At 44.8% G+C, this 18,653-nt stretch overlaps 1 protein-coding gene across 10 annotated transcripts in view; it reads left to right on the forward strand.

Annotated features, from left to right (window-relative positions):
* The window catches only part of LOC133346566 (nuclear factor 1 X-type-like), a 37,611-nt gene extending 20,095 nt beyond the window's left edge, over positions 1-17,516 (forward strand). For 6 of the 10 annotated variants that reach the window (XM_061558209.1, XM_061558210.1, XM_061558211.1 and 3 more), the window contains 8 exons: positions 4,464-4,535; positions 5,662-5,736; positions 6,199-6,328; positions 6,591-6,695; positions 6,928-7,091; positions 7,649-7,803; positions 8,172-8,370; positions 16,853-17,516. In XM_061558209.1, the coding sequence (XP_061414193.1) occupies positions 4,464-4,535; positions 5,662-5,736; positions 6,199-6,328; positions 6,591-6,695; positions 6,928-7,091; positions 7,649-7,803; positions 8,172-8,370; positions 16,853-16,980 (1,028 nt within the window). In that variant the 3' untranslated portion in view covers positions 16,981-17,516. Of the gene's footprint in view, positions 1-4,463; positions 4,536-5,661; positions 5,737-6,198; positions 6,329-6,590; positions 6,696-6,927; positions 7,092-7,648; positions 7,804-8,171; positions 8,371-14,210 lie in introns of all 10 variants that reach the window. The other 4 variants (XM_061558216.1, XM_061558215.1, XM_061558217.1 and 1 more) reach the window with 4 other exon arrangements.
* Positions 17,517-18,653: the final 1,137 nt, after the last annotated feature.

Below are 18,653 nucleotides of genomic sequence, written 5' to 3' on the forward strand. Positions count from 1 at the left end.
AATGAGGAGTGACCTTGAAAATATCAAACTTGAATTTTGAATGGCACCTTTTCCAACACACACAAAGATCTCCCATGTAGTACTGTTGGTGCAAGCGGTGTTAGCGCGCACCTATTTATGCCTGTGCGGCACGCATTAAATGTGTAGTGGAGCTTGCACCATGTCCAATGCCTTTGTCTTCCTAGTCCTGATGTTTACACACAACTCCAAATGTACTCTTTTAAGGCCGAGTCGACCTAGAAGATGCCCGAGACCAGTTCTGATACCACTGTGGTTAAGAGCACAGCGCTCTTAACTACTGCACTACCACTCCCTACACACATTCACAAAAGACAGATCCCAAATCTAGCATTAAGAGACTGTTGGAGCAAGTGCTGTTAGCGAGCAACGTTGAGGGCCAGACAAGGCACACGAAGGGGTGGGTGGCCAGCACCACGCCTGGCTGCCTTTGTCTCCCCAGTGTCGATGTTTACACACCGCAAGAGCTACTCGCTTAAGGCTGAGTCGACTTAGGGGAGGCCCAGGACCGGTTCAGATAATCGTCACTAATTTGGCCATGAGCGCGAATTGAACTCGGTTCGCTGGATTCATAGCGCAGCGGGCTAACCGCTACACCACTTCTCACACACATTCACACATTCACACACGCATACACGCGTTTGCACAACTCCTCTCGTCTAGTTACATAACAGAACATTATTAACCCGACCCCTCCATAGAGACTCCTTGCCTCAATAAATACGTGCGTGAACTTTTTGGCAGAAAAGTAAGAGCCACAGCGAGTTACATGTCTTGGTGGATTATTAACATGTCACATTCATTAGCATACGTGCACGTGAAAAAATAAATCACCCACTATGTGCCTGATCACATCGCATCTCACCAGCCAAGTTTGAGCCTGGATGGTGCTTGGATAGGTGACCGTCATACATAACAGGCTGCGGAGCCATGTTGTTGGGCAGAATAGGGCAGTGTAGCAAATTCCGTTATTGTACACTGACCATTGTGGTCATGTATGGTCAATACATCACAATAAACCCCCGTGTGATATAAGAAGGCCCTAATACGGCAGTGGATTGATAAAGTAACTGCACATGTACATCTCCACGTCCACATGCAACGACATAGGTCCCCTGTATAGCCAGAAAAGATTGTTCAGGAAAGTGCTTTTAGCGAGCACATATGAAGGCCAGCATGGCACACGGAGGGGTGGGTGACCAGCACTTGTGGCAATGTTTAGACATTGCACTAGGTATTAATTTGAGGCTGAGTCAACCTAAGGGAGCCCCTGTACTTGTTCAGATAATCGTAACTGGTGTTGGTCGTGAGCGGGAATCGATTTATTGCTCCGCACATATAATCACATGCACATATGCATTCATACATACGTACACACACATGGCCAAGTAGCTCATGGGCAAAAATACCGTGTCAGGGCATCCATCTGGCATTACCGCATCCTGGGTCTGATTTCAGGTGTCAGCTAACCTTGACTCCGCCGATTCCTTAAGTACATTCTATTACATTTGGCATTTCACCTAATTTAGCTTTTTCTGGCTCTAAGAGTTTAAATTTTTGGTTTGATTGACATGCAGCTGACACTCTCTGCAGGGTTTATAAAAAGTGTTGCCGTTAGTGGGGATAAAGAGGCTATTGAAGGGGGCTTGAGAAGTAGTTTTGTGACGTCATCTTCCGGGGGCCGTTCTCTGACACTGTTTGCTGTGAGAATTCCAAATGGAAACTTGTCTCATGACACGATGCTGGTAGCCGAATTAGAATCTGATCGGAGAGAAGAGAGACAAAAAAAACGCACACAAACACATCCACACAAAGATCGCCTGTTCAACCTCAAATAACTGCACTTGTTCCTACTTGCACATATACATACAATGAAGACAAATATTCCCTGTATAGCTTTAACAGGTTATTGGGGCAAGTGCTGTTGGTGAGCAACTATGAAGTCCGGCACGGCACACGAGGGGGTGGGTGGCCAGCACCACGCCCAGCTGCCTTTGTCTCCCCAGTGGCGATGTTTTTACACACCGCACCAGGTACTCAATTGAGGCTGAGTCTACCTAGGGGAAGCCTAGAAAACCGGTTAAGATAATCGTTACCAATGTTTGCCGTGAGCGGGAATTGAACCCGGGTCGCTGGATTCATAGTGCAGCGTGCTGACCGCTACACCACTCCCCACATAAACATACAAACATGCAAGACTGCAGTGAAAACATGCTATTCATGAGTACCTACCTATTAAGACTGGCATGGCACATGGTGTGGTTGTCATCATACCTGGTTCCCCCAGTGCTGATGTTTACACACCTGTTATGTGCACTCATTTATGACGGAGTCAACCTCGTGGGGAGTTGGCCCAGCACAGGTGCATACACGACTTCCTGTCGACGGTTATCCCTGACTGGGAGTTGAACCCTAGTCGCTGGATTTCCAAGGCAGCCAACGACACCATGCACAGATGATGCACTGTGGTACTGTGAATAGCTGTCGTACGCTGTGGTCTGGCAGGTCTCTTTGACTCCTACTGTGAAGGGAGGCCCGCTTGTCTTGCGTGTGTATCCGTGTGTGTGCGCGTGTGTTTGTCACGTAACACCACCATGGGGGGGGGGGGGGACCTGATACCCCGAGTTTGATTCCGGCTCATGGCCACCAACACCAGTGATGATTATCTGAACCGGTCCTGGGCCTCCCCTAGGTCGACTCGGCCTCAAATGAGTACCTAGTGCGGTGTGTAAATATCGCCACTAGGGAGACAAAGGCGGCCGTGAGTGGTGCTGGCCACCCACCCTCTCGTGTGCCGTTCCGGCCTTCATAGGTGCTCGCTAACAGCACTTGCCCCAACAGTCTGTTGAGGCTATACGGGGATCTTTGTCTTAGTCACGTAGCGATTCACCTCCTTGTCCACTGACTCAATGCATTGGCACATTTTGGGCTCGAGGTTTGATTCAAGAATACATTTCTGTTCGGTTTCACTTTACTGCATTATTTGTGTTGCCTGTCTCTTCTGCACGGGTCTGTCTTGCCTGCACTCATTAGTTTGCATTGGCTTGTCTGGTGCTGTTGTTTCTGCTGTCTGTACCCTGTATATTGTCTGGTCTGTCCGTACTGACCTGTGTTTTGTGCTGTTCGCCTGTATACAGACTCGTTAGTTCGATGTCTTCAGTTCTGCTCGGGTCGGATTTGTCCGTCTTAAGTTTTGTTGCCTCATTCGGTTCCAACCATTCGCCTACAAACTATTTGTATTGATAAAAAAAAGTAATTGATTATCGTACGCGATTAAACACGTGCATTATGAGTATAATAATAATAATGATAATTTACATTAATTCAACAATTGTTACTTGCCTGTGTTGTGGTAAGTCAGAGTGACTTATACTATGAAGGGGGGCAGGTACGGTGCATATGCTCCCACAAGTAAATCGACTGTCTGCAGAATGAGTCTGCAGGCTCAGCAGTGTGGCTATCCTGGTTAAATAACAGGCTCCCATCAGTTCTTCACAGCTTGAGTAAACCCGGGCTGCTGATGCGATTTCAGGTTTTGGTACAGTGTGTTGGATGTGCGTTTACTCGGTACTAAAGTTTGGCCCGGTTTCAAATTTTAGGGTCTAAATTTAATCACGGAAACAGTTTTTTTTCCCCCGGAACGAGCCAAGGGTGGGACGGCTTAGGGGAGGGTGTTGGTCAGTCACAACAAACCGAGGACTGTTTGTGAGCACCTATAAGGCTAGCGAGTCCAGTTGTGTGTGTGTGTGTGCACGCGCTCGTGTCTGTGTATGTTTCAGTACATATCTGCGTGTGTTACTTGTATTTGTGTACACACGTGTATATACGTGTGTTTGGTATATACAGTGTGAATATTTGTGTGCGTAGGGAGCAATTATGCATCGGCTTGTGCACAGTGCTACGAACCCTGAGAAGATTCCTGGCTAGGGACAACATTCGTGGCACACGGTTTTTGAACCTGCCCTGGACCTCCCATGAGGTGGACTCGGCCTTAGATGCATACCTGGTATGGTATGTTAAGCATCAGCACTGGGGAGACAAAGGTGGCCAGGCGCAGTGCTGCCCTCAACACCTCCTGTGTGTTGTGTTGCATTTGTTAGATGCTTGCAAACACCACTTGCCCTTTATCGTCAATACAGGCACCAGCGACGCAACCATCACACTCGTGTATACAGTACATAGAATAGTAATTACACTCATTGAGATGCATGTCCATATTCACAGCCACTATAAACATGACCACAGTCATTACGAAACTCTCTTCCCTGTGAGAAAGACCCAGACTCGGGGCTCAAACCCAGGTCCTCAGTGGTGCTGACCAATATGAACCTGCAAAGAGGGCGAGAGAAACTTAGTTCATGTTCATGGATATTTATTTTAACATTGTAATTCTTTCAACATAAATGTATTGATATTGTTGTTCAACAACATTTCCTCCCTTTCAGATTCTGGAGATTCAGACAGCCCAAAGAATGAAAATATGTCCCTGGCTGACACCGAAATTAAGACAGAAAACGGTGAGAAACGTTTAATAGATGGAAGTGTTGATGGAAAAGTCTGTGAGCTAACGGAGAAGGAACCATTCTACAATAAAGGGGGAATGTTCATTGTTTTTCTTAGGCAGGGATTTAAAAAAAAATATATTCCAATAGATTAACTCTGACATGTGTTGGAAGTCCTGTTGTTTGCGCATTAACAAAAAATGGAGAGATCTGATAGATGTAGCGAAGTCTGGAAAGATTGATAGAAATTGAGAAACATCTGGAGAAATGAGCGAGTGCATTGTGTAATCTGGAGGAAATATTGAGAATCCAGTGAAAATCTGTAGAAAAATCTGCGTTTAAATGAACAAAAGGCTGGGACAATACAAGAGAGATTTGGGGAAAAACAGGAAACAATGCAGACCTGGCTTGCAGGGCATCCCACGTTTCCATAGTTTAAAGAATCGCTTAGTAATAAAAAAAAAATGAATTATTCGGCAACCTTGGTATTCGTGCTGTTCTTGTAGTAGGGATATTCCCTAAGCCGCTGTTTAGCATAGTCTGCAGGAGTGTCACAGTAGAGGGCGATGTTGCTATGCGAAACTTCAGTTGAGTACTTTGTGAGCAATTTTTAAAAAATGTTTGGCCAAATTTTAATCAGGACTCTGGCACACAATTGCCTACTCATTTCGAGTGACGTCAGTGGATCTTGTTAACATCTACTGTGAAGGAAACGGCGTGTATTCATGGTTTGTGCACCCACATTAATAACCAGTGCAGCCTGCCTGCTTCGAACTGCAGAACCTCTGCAACAAGCGGCGATATCGGCAGCCATTTTCGGGCAACAATTTTTTTTATCATGGTAGTCTAGTGACGTGTAATGTGAACAAATGCTTTTTTCTTCATTATTGCAAAGGTAGAACCTCCGCCAATGGTACAAATTCCACATTTCCATAGTGGGGGCCAGTTCCTCAATTAGAATAACCACTGATGATGGTAGTGATGATGGTGGTGATGCTGCTGCTGATGATTTTGATACCAGTCATCAAGACGATGATGCTACTAATGCTGGGAATAACGACGATGCCTTTGCTACTGTTCATGACATTGCTGATTGTTAATGATGTTTATTATTCTCATAATCGTGTCATCTTTCCCCAAGGTATCTCTGGCTACCAGGAAAGTTTTGTGACCCTCGGAGTTTTTGGAATAAATGAACTCATACGAGTTTCCAGAGGTATTGAGACACTTGGCAACACATGGGGACACATGGGGGCATAGATTCAAATATATTATGAACAAATTAACCTGATGATGGCACATTTCCACATCATCTATTTCATCGTGAGATTTAAATCATCCCCAAATCCTGCCCATGTGTTGTGATTTGAATTTTGAAACACACACACTTGCAAATGTCTAGATAGTATACAGATTACACAGGTTACACAATCTGGCAAATAGTCTAATCTCTTTCTGTTTCTTAATTTGTCCATATAATTTATCTAACAATCTAACATGCGTTAATCACAGCTTAATATTTTGCCCTGAGAACCCGTTTCTGTCCGATGAGTTCATCATTGTTCACAGAGAATGCTGGCATGATTTTTAGAATCCTCATTGCGAACTCACTCCACGTCACAACGCTTTCAACCCCATGCCGATGCTTGCTCGCGCCCCTTCCCCTCTGCACTCACAGCACCTATCGTGAGCGGGCCGGGTGTGGCATTTGTGTCCGAGACCGAAAACTCTGCTTATTTCTCCGCCATCGGGAGACTCGGTCACGGATCTGGGTCCGGTCCAATCTCACCCGGACTCGTCAGCGCCAGGTGAGAACGCTAACTTTTGCCTCTGTTATGTACATTATTCTTGAGGGTTTAAAAGTTCCGGTGTGGCCGCGTGGCTCGCGGTTATTAACGAGTGCTCCAGAGACGCTGAGCTAATGTTGGGGGAATATACATTCCCCCTCCAAATATTGATAAAATACTTGTGCGCCCAGTAACGAATATTTGTTCCCCCAAAGGAACATGTGTTCGGGGATATTGGTTCCCTTGCTGAATATTTGTACCCCCTTATTCCTTTGTAACAAAGGGACATGAAAGTGGCTGGGGTGACACCAATGGAGGCCTTCGACAGACAGAAGTGGAGGAGGGAGACCCGGGCAGCCGACCCCATAGCAACGTGGGAACAGTGGCCGTAAGAAGAAAATTCTTTCGTAACGGAGTAATCCCAGTCCTAACCCGGGGCATATATAAATATTCGGGGGAACCAATATTTGTTTTTACAACGCAGCACCTCTGAGATATTGGGTTTGAATCCGGGTTTTTTCACATTTTGCCGATACTGTCCCTCACTCGTGTAAAGCGCCTTGAGAGATGCAGCTTTGTTTAGTCGCTGTACAAATTTAAGTTGTTGTTGTTTGTGTCAGTAAGCGCCACAAGCCCGGGGACGGTCTGGATGAGCCCGGCTCGGAGGGGGGCGGAGGGTTTTATTCTCGACACGAGGACTCGGACTGGGGCAGCCACAACGCAGAGACCAGTAACAACTACTACTACAACAGCAACAACTACAGCTTCAACAACTACAATTACAGCTACAACTCCAACACCAAATCACTACTACACCGTTCACAACAACAGTCACAACGATAACAATCACAACAATGACAACAACAACTTCTACACTGTCAGCACATCACAATAACCATGACCGCATCATCTACATTCATGATAACAACAACGACATTAACAACAACTACCACAAACACTACAACCACCACCACCACAATAACAACAACATCCACCCTCACAGCAACAGCAACTACTACAACAGCAATAACCATGACTACAACTACTCCAACCAGCAGTAGTTGTAGTCATAGTTATCCACATGTCTTGCATCATCCTTGTGCCTCCCCATATTTACCCAAGTCTCTCTGTATCTCTCCTTATCTCCATGTCTCCCTGTGTCTTCTCATCGCTGTGTCTTCCCACGTCTTTCCTTATTCCTTGTCTATTTCTGCCTCTCCAATTTTCTTTCCTCATTCCCATTTCCCATGTATGTCCATCCTTGTCCCCGTCTTTTGCCGCACCTCCCTATGTCTCTCCTTATCCTTGTGTATTTCCGTGTCTCTCCCACGCCCTCCTCAGGCTTACCAGGCCACCTGTCCCACGGGCCAGGTTTTCCTCCGCCCTCCATGTTGCAGCGTTCCTTCTTCCACCCAGCCCACCCCTGCATCCGTTACCCTGTGGATGCCATGTTGGGTGGTGGCAGTGACAACGCAGACCATGGCTCTTCCTCGCAGGTGTGGCACTCGCCCGGAGGGAGCGGTGCGCGATTCATTGAGGGCGAGTGGAATTTTAGGAGACACCTGGTGGGGGCGTGGTGGGGTTTGGGGGTGCAGGCGGGAATTACGAGACACTGAGGGAGGCCAGCAATTGAGACATTAAGGAGATTGGCAATTATGCGAGCCTGAGTGGGCTGGAATTACGAGACATGGAGGGGGGTGATTTTAACTGAGAGTGGTGCCAATTTTGAGCAACTGAAGGGGGCAGCGCATATGAGAAACTGAGAGGGCCAGTGCTTATCAGTCACTGAGCGGGGTTCGGGGGTTGCGGCTTTGGCTCGACTCTGTTTCACCAATGGTGCCGTTGCTTGCTCCTGCTGCCGTAGCCCAATGGCGGCGTAGGGAAGTCGGCTTCTGTGGCTGCCGCGGCAGCTGCAGCTTCTGCTGCAGCGGGAGCGTCTTTCCCGCCGGGGCTGCTCACGCAAGTCTCCAGCGTGACACGGCCAATCCCCCTGGTGATGTCGGCCGACAGGAAGCTGATGACGTCAGTGTCCGATGGCCGTGTGACGCCCGTTGCCACGCCAGGTACCCCACGAAGTTCACTACTCTCTCTGCCTTCTCTTTTTCGGTGTCTTCACCACATCAGGCTGTCCGGACCATTCTCTGCTGTGCTCCACTCTGTCTCTGGATGTGTTGTGCATCTGATGATCTCACGAGCTGCGTCACTTCATAGATTCCTCTTGGTCTTTTCTTCCCTTCACTTTCGCATCTATCACACTACATGCTTGCTCGTGTTCATTCCTCCAACTCCTCATCTCGCATCTTTTCCTTTTCTCCTTGTGCCTTATGGACCAGCCATCTCTATTCTATCTTCTCTGTCACTGCCCTCTTTCTCTATATATATCTTGACTGCACCAACTTCTGCACCATGCACCCCTCTGTATCTTTTTCCACTTGTTCTGTCTCTTGCCCACCTCACAAGGTCATGCTCAAGAAATCGTTACAACCTAGGCTATTGATGGCAACACACTTTGGAAACTGTTTTCCTCCTCACCACTATTTTCCATCTCTCAAGGGCTACCTCTATGTTCATTCCTCCCTATATTCTCCATTCACATTACACAGGTTCTCCTATAACGTCCCATCTCTTTCCTCTACTCCCTCTCTCTGTGCACAAACACCGTTGTGTTTTTTGTTTTTATGATCCCCTGTGCCTTGGAAATCGCCTGAGGTAAGGCGCATGTTTCTGGGCAGGAACGTTTTGAGTTTGGGGTGGTGGCATGTTGAATGATTATGAAATTTTATGAAAGCGAATGTTTTTTAAACAATATTTTATACCTGATTTAGTGCCGCTTGAAATGTCAGTGTCCTTTTATAGAAAGCAATGAGTGACCTTGATGAAGCTGTTGGTTCTCTGCATGGTCTCAATTATGTGCAATGCACTTGTCCCAAGTGATGTCCCGCACGCGCTATCTTGATATTGATCTCGGGTTGTGTTTGAAACTAAGCTACGCATCTACAATGCTTGAATCCTACCAGTTGCGCTCTATTGCTTAGAGACCTGGACACTGCTAGGGTCCAACATCAAGCATCTTGAGGCTTTTATATGTGCTGTCAGCAGTGCATTATTGGGTTCAGGTGGTCTGATTTTATCATATGTCTCTGTGACATCCTGCACTGGTTTTCCCAACAGAGAGAACCTCATCTGACACCTGCCATCTGGGCCTATTTGAGCATGTAGCTCGTCTTCAACCAGACAATCTGGCTTAGCTGCCCTGTAGTTGAGTGTCGAAATCAGATCTAGAACAAAACCCGACCTTATGTGGGTTCGCTCAAGGGGACTCCCACACTCAACCTGGTGCTCACAGATCGCCCTCGATGATGCGGACCATGCCTATCCAGGAGGTCTGGCTAGGGGTGATGTATCGCGTACACCTGAAGGAACAATCAAAACGACCCATTGATGTCTTAACGATTACTACTACTGGGTTTGGAGCACGTGGAGGGGTCTGAGTATTCGGATGATGTGGTCTTGTTTACGACCACGGGTGAGAATTCTGGCAGCAAGATTGTGGATTATCTGGAGTTTGGAAGGAATGCGTATGGTGAGGCCAAAGAGAAGATCGTTACAGTAATTAAAACGAGTTCTTATAAAGGGTTTCAGCAGCATGTTGATGCGGGAGATGTTGTGCAGATGGAGATGGGAGATCCTGCAGAGATGACAGATGTGGGAGGATTGACAACTTCAAGGTTACGGATGCTCTTTGCAAGCATGACATTAGTTGAGTAGGTTCTGACTGAGTATGGAGTATTTGCCAATGAGGATAACTTCAGATTTAGTCATATTTAACTAAAACGAGTTTGCACTAATCCAAGGCGACAATGGATCAAGGTCAGAGGTGAAATATGAGGGCAAAGGGGTCAATGGATAGGTAGGGCTAACTAGCAGCAGCATTGAAACGGTGTCAACGTTACAGATGATATTGCTGAATGGAGGGTGATCGATTGAGAAGAGCATTGAGCCTTGTGGAATCCCATCGCCACAGGGGTTTCTGAGAGGAAGATGAGACTAAAGTATGGACACTGTAAGCAGTTTGAGAGGTAAAATCAGAACCAGAGGAGAAGTGTCAATTACCTACATAGTTGAGAAGGAATTCTGGGAGTGGATTGGTCATATGGAGAATTGAGATCTAGGAGAACAAGGTGGGAGAATACACGGTCAGAAGAGAAAAAGAGGTTATTGGCCACACAGCAGAGCATTCTGTATAGAATTCACTGTAATTTGCGTTTAGATGCAGCCCCATCAAAATGCGGGCACATCTCAATATGCTGTACATAAGTAGGGCTATTTTATCACAGAAAACCATCAAGCATGTCAATATATCCATGTCTAGAACATTTTGTGTATTCGAGTGGCGAGTCAGGTAGAATGGCCTTTGAGGAAAGTAGATTGTACTGGCTCATGAAGACCATGGAAGGAATGTTGTTTAGAGAGGCAAGAGGCAGGGGAAGAAATGGCTCTTTTTTGATTCACAGAAAAAGGATGGTTTAAACCAGAAGGTAAATTTGCAGGTATGTTGGGGTCCTTTGTAGATTTGTTTCAGGACTGGAGGGATGACAGCAGTTTTGAGTGCTACTAGAAGAAATGGAAACATTAAAAAAGAAGAAATAGAAACATTTAAAAAGAAATAGAAACATTTAAAAAGCTGTTAATGTTGATAAGCAGTGATGGAAGAGTGTAGAAAGCAGAGGATTAAGGATAGAAGAATTTTATTTAGGCTGGAGAAAATGGTTATGGATGCCTTTTTTGGTTACTTCTGGGGGAAGTAGTGGAGATTATTTTTTAATCAACCTTTTCTGAGAAGTAGGAGGTAAGTGTTGGCACTTGGCACCTGATGGGGTAGTGGAGGAAGTTTGATTCGGGCATTGCAGGTGGGAGTTTACAGTGCTGAAGAGGAATTTAGGGTTTCCAGTAGGGTGTGTGATCAGAGCAGAGTAGAAGCCTGACGTTGACTTTGCCAAAGCTGGCTGATAAGATTTGTTGTGAGCCTTGCAGATCTGGTCATGAACTTCTGAACTGGGTTTTTGATTCGATTTCAGTCTCGAGGTTGTGATGGAAGGCAAAGCCAGGGGATATAGGAAGTTCTAGAAGAAGTATGAGTCTTCAGAGCGACAATATCCTTCACAGTGCTGGACATGGTAGTGTTATAATAAACAATGGCCGTGGGGTTTGGGGTCCATGAAACAGGTTTATGGGATGTTGGGAACACAGAAGTGAAGGAGAAATGAAACTCCGAACCTGAAAGGAAGTGGGCTGGATAGCACAAAAGAGAAGTCTACGAGGTTATGCCCACTAATAGCAGGCATGTGAGATGGTGGTGAGAGCGATTTAACTTAATTTTGCACATGACGGGGTTGAGTAAGTAGCTTTGAAACCAGTTAAGAGAGATCACTGCAATTCATGCGGAAATGGGAACTCGATGACAGGGAGTTTGATGGGTTGTGAACATGGATGTTGAAATAACGGCAATGGGCGGCGGGGAAGGTCGAGGCGAGGTTTGAAACGTCGGCTGTGAAGTTTGCGTTTGACTTTGGTGGACAGATTACAAAGTTTGAGAATGGAGGGCAAGTAAAGAATGATTGTCAAATGAGGTGATTTTTTTATTTTTATGGTAAAGAAACCGAAGTCCAATTCAGAGATGTTGGCAAGAGGAGTTGAGTGTGTTATATTCATAGAGGTGGTAGCCTGGGGCTACACCTTCAGGGAGTGAGTAGAGCTCAGAGAACTTGCCTCAGTGAGATAGAGGATGTCAGTCGTGCTTTCCTGCAGATTGTGAATCAGAAGTGTCTTATAATCTTACGACCAGGCATTTAGTGAAACGGAGAAGAGCTGGCTTGGTGTCTGAGAGGACTACTTGTCAATAACAACTGCCTTAAAAGGAAAATATTAAACAGGCCTCATTTAGGAGAGTAGACCTTTTTGCTAGCATATGGATAGTGATAAGGTTAAATCTTGACTTAAAGCTTTCGTGACTGCAGGGATTCATATTCTTTGGGTCTTTCGGTAAAGTTACGTAGATAACCATCATCACCTAGCCAGTGAACTGGAACATGTACACCAAGCTCTCAAGATGAATGGATATTCAGACTACATAATCCGTAAATCTATCACCCCAACCGTTGGGAAAGAACCATCGGAGAACCCAATCAAAACCATCACCTTGCCATACATTGCAGGGGTCACCAAAAAGATTTCCAAAATCATGAACAAACACAAGATCCAGGTTCGATTTAACACAGTACATTAAATTCGTGATCTGACCCCATCTGTGAAGGATTTGATCCCTGAAATGCAATACCCTGGCGTCTACAAACTAAGCCGTGTCTGCGGCAGTAGTTACATTGGAGAAGCGACATGTCTGGGACCGTGTTCGTGAACATAAGGCAGATCTGAAACACTGTAGGACCAATATTTCGGTTGTGGTTGATCATTGTTTTAATGCGGTGGGCTCACACGAAATTGTTTTCTCTAAATTTCGATTTAAAGCTTTCATGACTGCAGGGATTCATCTTCTTGGTTCTTTCGGTAAAGTCACGTAGAAGGGAAGTAATAAAATAATAAAAATAAAACATAATCAAATAAAGAAAGAACCAAGAAGATGATTTCTCTAAGACAAAGGTACTTTGCAAACCCACTGGCTATCAACAAAGATTCGTTCATGAAGCCAGCTATATATATATAGACACAGACACCATTTCAACCGAGAAGATGGGTACAAACTTGACAATCATTGGAAGGACGTTATCAACTAGTTTGTCATAACTGGCTGTGATGTTTCCTTCCTGCCACCTTCAGATGTTAATTCTGTATTTTTTCCCCGTGGCTTTGGCTCTCCGATTTCACATTAACAGGTGGAATTTCTCGCGCCAACGTGGCCACCTACGGACGACGACCTCTGCGTCGCGGTGGCTTTGCGATCTTACATGAACATACTAATCTCTCACATTAAGATAGCCACCCGCGCACTCGTCGCGGATGTCGCTCTCCGATCTGACATCAACATGCTAATTTCTTACATTAACATCACTAGCCCCGCCCACTTCGTCTATGACCCGAGGACTCCACCCTATAAAACTGTCTGCATTCAGCAGCTTTCCTCTTTCCTCCTGATGACGATCGCTTGTGTTGCGATCAAAAGGTAGTTTTTTGTTATTTTCTTTGAACCATCTACGTGACTTTACCGAAAGACCCAAAGAATAAGTTATAAGGTTGTTGAGGCACAGAGAGTAGTTATGGCATGAGCGCCGATGGGGACGCCTTGGTGTCGTGGTCAATGTGGAGTCTGGAGGCAGTAGGAATCTAGGTGTAGCTATGGGCACTCTTTGGGGGGGGTGGGGGCAAAGCAAATGGGGGTCGTGTGGGCAGTGGCATGTGGTGGGGTGGGAGTGTTGAGGGATGCAGGGCTGGTTGGCATGGTTGTGGCATAATAGTAGGGTGGTGTGTACTCCAAAAACAAAGAGAAATCCCCCTTATAGCCTTTAACAAGTGCTGTGAGCGAGCACCGATGAAGGCCGGGACAGCACGCCCAACACTGCCCCTTGTCGCCTTTGTCTCCCCAGTGCTAATGTTTTTACACACCACACCAAATCCTCATTTGAGGTGGAGTCGACTTATGGGAGGTCCCAGTACCAGATCAGATATTCATCACTGGTATTGACCATGAGCCAGAAAAAAACATCTACAGAGCATTCACATAACATGTACACATTATACGAAGAGAAAGATGCCCCCTATAGCTCATAGATCTAGACTAATTCCCCGTATAGTGTTTAATATCAATGTCTGAGGCTCGAATAGCCAGGTTAATGCTGTCTTAAAACCAAAGGCTTTCTTTGGGTTCGTGCTGTGTGTCATTGTGTTGCAGTTCTCACCATGAAACACGAGTTGTATCAGCAGTCCTCTGAGGAGTCGGCACAAGGATTTTCAAACTTCTGATAATTCAACTGCATTCAACTCCACTCCATTCCACTCAGCGAAACTTCAATTCAACTCAGCAGCGTTCAAATTCAACTCAGATTCAACATGTCCACTTAGCGCAATACAACTTGACTCCATTCAATTCCACACACATAAACTCCATTACATTCAACAAAACCCAACTTGACTCAACGCCACTCAACACAGCTCAAACCAATCCACTCAGCTTCAAATATTTCAACTCAATGTCACTTGCACTTAATCTCAATCCCACTGTCAACTGAACATAATTCAACTCGACTGAACTCGAGTCACCTCAACTCGATTTCATTCAACTTCACTCAACTTCACTTCACTCCCACTCAACTCACCTAATCTCAAATCCACTCACCTCCAGCAAAACTCAGTTCCACTCAACTCCGATTCCACTTCAGTCCTCTCCACTACACCCACGCAACTCCACTCAACGCAGATCCTCACGACTCACTAATTTCCAGTCCTCTAAAGTCGAAATTATTCAACCCCTCCAAACTCTTAAACTAAATTAAACTCTTATTAACTCAATGTCCGTGTAACTTGACTCCAAAATACCTGCACTCCATTCATATCCACTCAACTGCGTTTGAAGAAACTCAACTCCATTCAATTCGACTACACTCCACTCAACTCCACTTCCACTCCTTTACACAGCAACTTACATGGTGGAGTGCAACTCAATTACACTTAATTTGTCTTAATTCCACTAAACCCGTTCAACTCGGTTTAACTTCGTTCATCTCCCAATTCAACTTTCCTCAACTTCAAGGCCCTGTTACTCAACTCCATTGAACGCGTCTCGATTCCCTCCGGCCCCATTAAGTCTCCTGAAGCCAGTATTAGAGCGTCGGTAAAAATACTCGGAAGCGCACATGAGTGTCGAGAGAGAGTACTGGCGCTCATTTTTAAGATCCAGTATTTTTTGGAAATTCTTGGAAGCCCCTGTGGGGCGAAGGAAGAAGCTGCCTTTCGTTTCTAAGACCCTGTGTTTGTAGAAATCGTCGTAAGCCCCGCCGAAACGGCTTTTTTACAACTCGTAGGAGTAGCAGAACTTCCAAGTGTTTCTACCGGCCATTACAGAGTATGTGAATGTAATAAGACTGATGGCGGTGTAGATGTTGATCATTGATGATGATCATCATCATGGTAGTGGTGGATGTGATAAGCAATGTTTATCAATTCAGATTTGTATTGATGACTTTATTAAATGATGGTGGATGCGATGATGATTGATATGATTGTGATGACTGTTGTGGTGGCGATGCTGATGATGATAAGCATTACTTTATTATTAGTGTTATATAGTTTATATATATACACGCACTTGCAAGCTGTTATATACATATATAAAAAAAATCCTGGACAGCTCATTATAACCGATCGTTTGCTCAAAAACAAATGTAACTGCTTCACATACATAAAAGTCCAGCTCTTGTTTTACCTGGAAATATTTAAAAAGTAATATGCATACATCATACGATATTATTACGAAAAAGAGAATGTGTATTTTTGTAATACGGTGATAAAATCTGAATGTTCATATCGGGGTTGGCAAAAAAAAGGCATTTGTGGTTTTAAGTTTTAAATTGTCAAAATATATACTGTATTATATTAAAGTTATATATAACGTAACAAAATATATTTTAAAGGTTTTCTTGTGATAAGATTGTGTTTTAAAGGAAGACACAACCGAAAAGATCAGATTTTTTTCTCGCAACACGCCTAAGAGACCTTAGTTCTGTGCAGTTCTGACCCAACACGAGTCTGAATCTTCGTTTCGGGGGGGGGGGGGGGGGGTGAAAATTTATAGATAAATGTCTTTCGTCAGTGCCGTTATAGCGCGCTCTCGTGGCCTCATTGCCGTGTGAACACCGTACATTTGAACGAGACTGTCATGACACCCGACGCATGCTGGGGAGCCAGTGATACATCTGTTGCGATGCCGTGAAGCATGCTGGAAGCTGGCCATGTTAAGTCAATGAACGTTGGCTCGTGCTGGGGAATTTGAACAGAAATGTCTGTTGCTGGGCCGATTCGACAGGGTTTTCTTTGAGAAGGAATTTGGCAGTTTTATATTTACAGCAGTGGATAGAAGCTGTCACACTGCCACGTGTCAACGTTTTTGTAACAAAATGCACTTTTTTTTGTTGCGTCTTCCTTTAAGATATTAAGAAACCCCATCGACTTGATGGGTTTTTATTTTCTATATTTGAACTTAAAGTTGCGGTCACTAAGCTTACGATTAATTGAGTTTGAACATGGAATTCAGTTAATGGATTTAGATTTACTCTTCAATTTGATTAATTTTAAGAGCATTTGGGTCACTTAGGTATGTTCATTATTAATACATAATTATTTAAATCGATTTAAAATAAATCAATTCACAATCACATTGATTTTAAACAGACAACCTTGGTAATGTTGCCGTCCTTTTCATGAAACAAAACAAAGAAATACTTTGCATTTTCACTAACCAGACATATACACCTGAAAAAAAATCCTCCATGGGATGACTACAAGGAAGAACTTTACTTGCTGTCTTTTTTTTTTTAGGTGGCTGGGTGGCTCAGGGTCATAATGGCCATGTCAGAGATGCTGAGCTGGAACTGCTGAGGCCCTGGGTTCGAGACCTGGGTCTGAGTCTCTCTCATCAACCCTCTACACTTGGGAACCTGGTTTAATAGAGGTAGACTGAAGCTCACATTTTAATTCCAGGATCTCAGTGTTTTTGACAGCCATTATGAACCCGATTCCACTGATATTAAGCCCCTGATATTGACGCGCAGACCTTTAATTCGGGATCGTCAGTGCTGGCTTAGTATCTCTGATGTATCACTGTAAGAACATTTTTGTTGGTAATCAACAGTCGATTGTGGATTTGGGTTGTTACTAAATTTATATTTTAAACCTGGTTGAAAATTTGTAACTAAGTTTAAACAACAATTCTTCAATAAACTAGGCTTTTAACTGCGCTCCGTTACTGGTTTTTGCAATCGTATAAGGAAATGCAGTGAACGTAACTCCAAGAATATGTTGAACTACATGAGCATTTTTTTCAACATCGCTGACATTTATTATTGGTAAATTGTCGATTTTTAAAACTCATAAAAAGACTTTTCAGCTTTTTGTATTTTAAGCATTATAAATGTGCAAAGGGTTTCAACTTTCTTGTTCATGTACCTTGGTTTTAACAACAATAAAACATTTATGAAATGAGTTTTACACGTGTGCTCCAGCAGCTTAATTGTTTCAGAGTGCCAGACTAAGGCTCATTTTAGGGTTCACTGGCCTAAGGAATTAAGATCACAATCAGGCACAAGTTTTATTTTAGTTCAATGGCACCCTTAGGTTTTGGTCTTAATGTGCAATGTGCAGTGTTCCTTGGAGTTGTGTGTTCAGACTCAGGCCCCTTCAATTTGCATTTGTAATTGACTAGGCTCAATGCCAGTCTTAAGGCCATTTTATAGTTCAGTGGTAATATAAAAGGCTGATCGGGCAGGACAAAAGTTCCATGAAAGTTCTGAATTTAGCTTATGTTTTCCACGTGACCTTAAGACAGGAAGTGAAAATGTTGATAAAAAGTAACAACTCAAATAAACGATACGTAAAAAACTAATGAAAAAAGAGGGAATGGGTAAATTATTAAATATAGGGCATAGTTTCACTAAAATGGCATGTGCATGAATTAAGGGTTCCTGTAGCAGATCTCGTGCCAGTGCACAGCCAGGGACAATGCGCACGAGTTTACTCCTCAGTCGCAGTGATCTGTAGCACAGAAAACCGTGACACATGAGGCTGTTGCAGTGTCACGCAGTAGCCTGTCAGTGTCACACAGTTCGCTGTCACGCACAGCCCCAGTGATTCTCCTCTGGCACGCAGAGCCCCTGGCCACAGCGGAAGCGGTTGAGTTGCACCCACAGACATGGCGGCGGATCAAAGCTGGGCGGGTGGTTGGAGCGGGTCGCTGTCAAGGTGCTAGTTTGGTGCATTCCTGCGCTGCCATTCTTCGCCCCAGGCGGTGTGGCCATCCAGTGATGTCAGTGCACAGCAGTGTGGCCACATCCACACCGGGCACTGGGGAGACGAGACGCATTGGAAGTGCAATTTAAGATGTCGATGTGCAGCATCGAGTTTTAAGCACCGCCAGTGGCAGAGTCTGGTTGGCATGGAGTCCGATGCAAGGAATTAAATGATTTCCTTTTCCATCTAATGCCCCCCCTCCCCACCACCTCTTTCATCGCCTGGTGCCTGGACATCTCCAACTCAAGGGTCCCTGTGCAATTCCACCGGCTGCACACGCAAGAGCTACACGACTGTGCTCCATGTACTTCAAGAGCGTGTCTGTGGTGGGTTG

The sequence above is a fragment of the Lethenteron reissneri genome, chromosome 24 (assembly GCF_015708825.2).
Source record: "Lethenteron reissneri isolate LAM-NWPU_2019-01 chromosome 24, ASM1570882v1, whole genome shotgun sequence".
Taxonomy (NCBI): Eukaryota; Metazoa; Chordata; class Hyperoartia; order Petromyzontiformes; family Petromyzontidae; genus Lethenteron; species Lethenteron reissneri.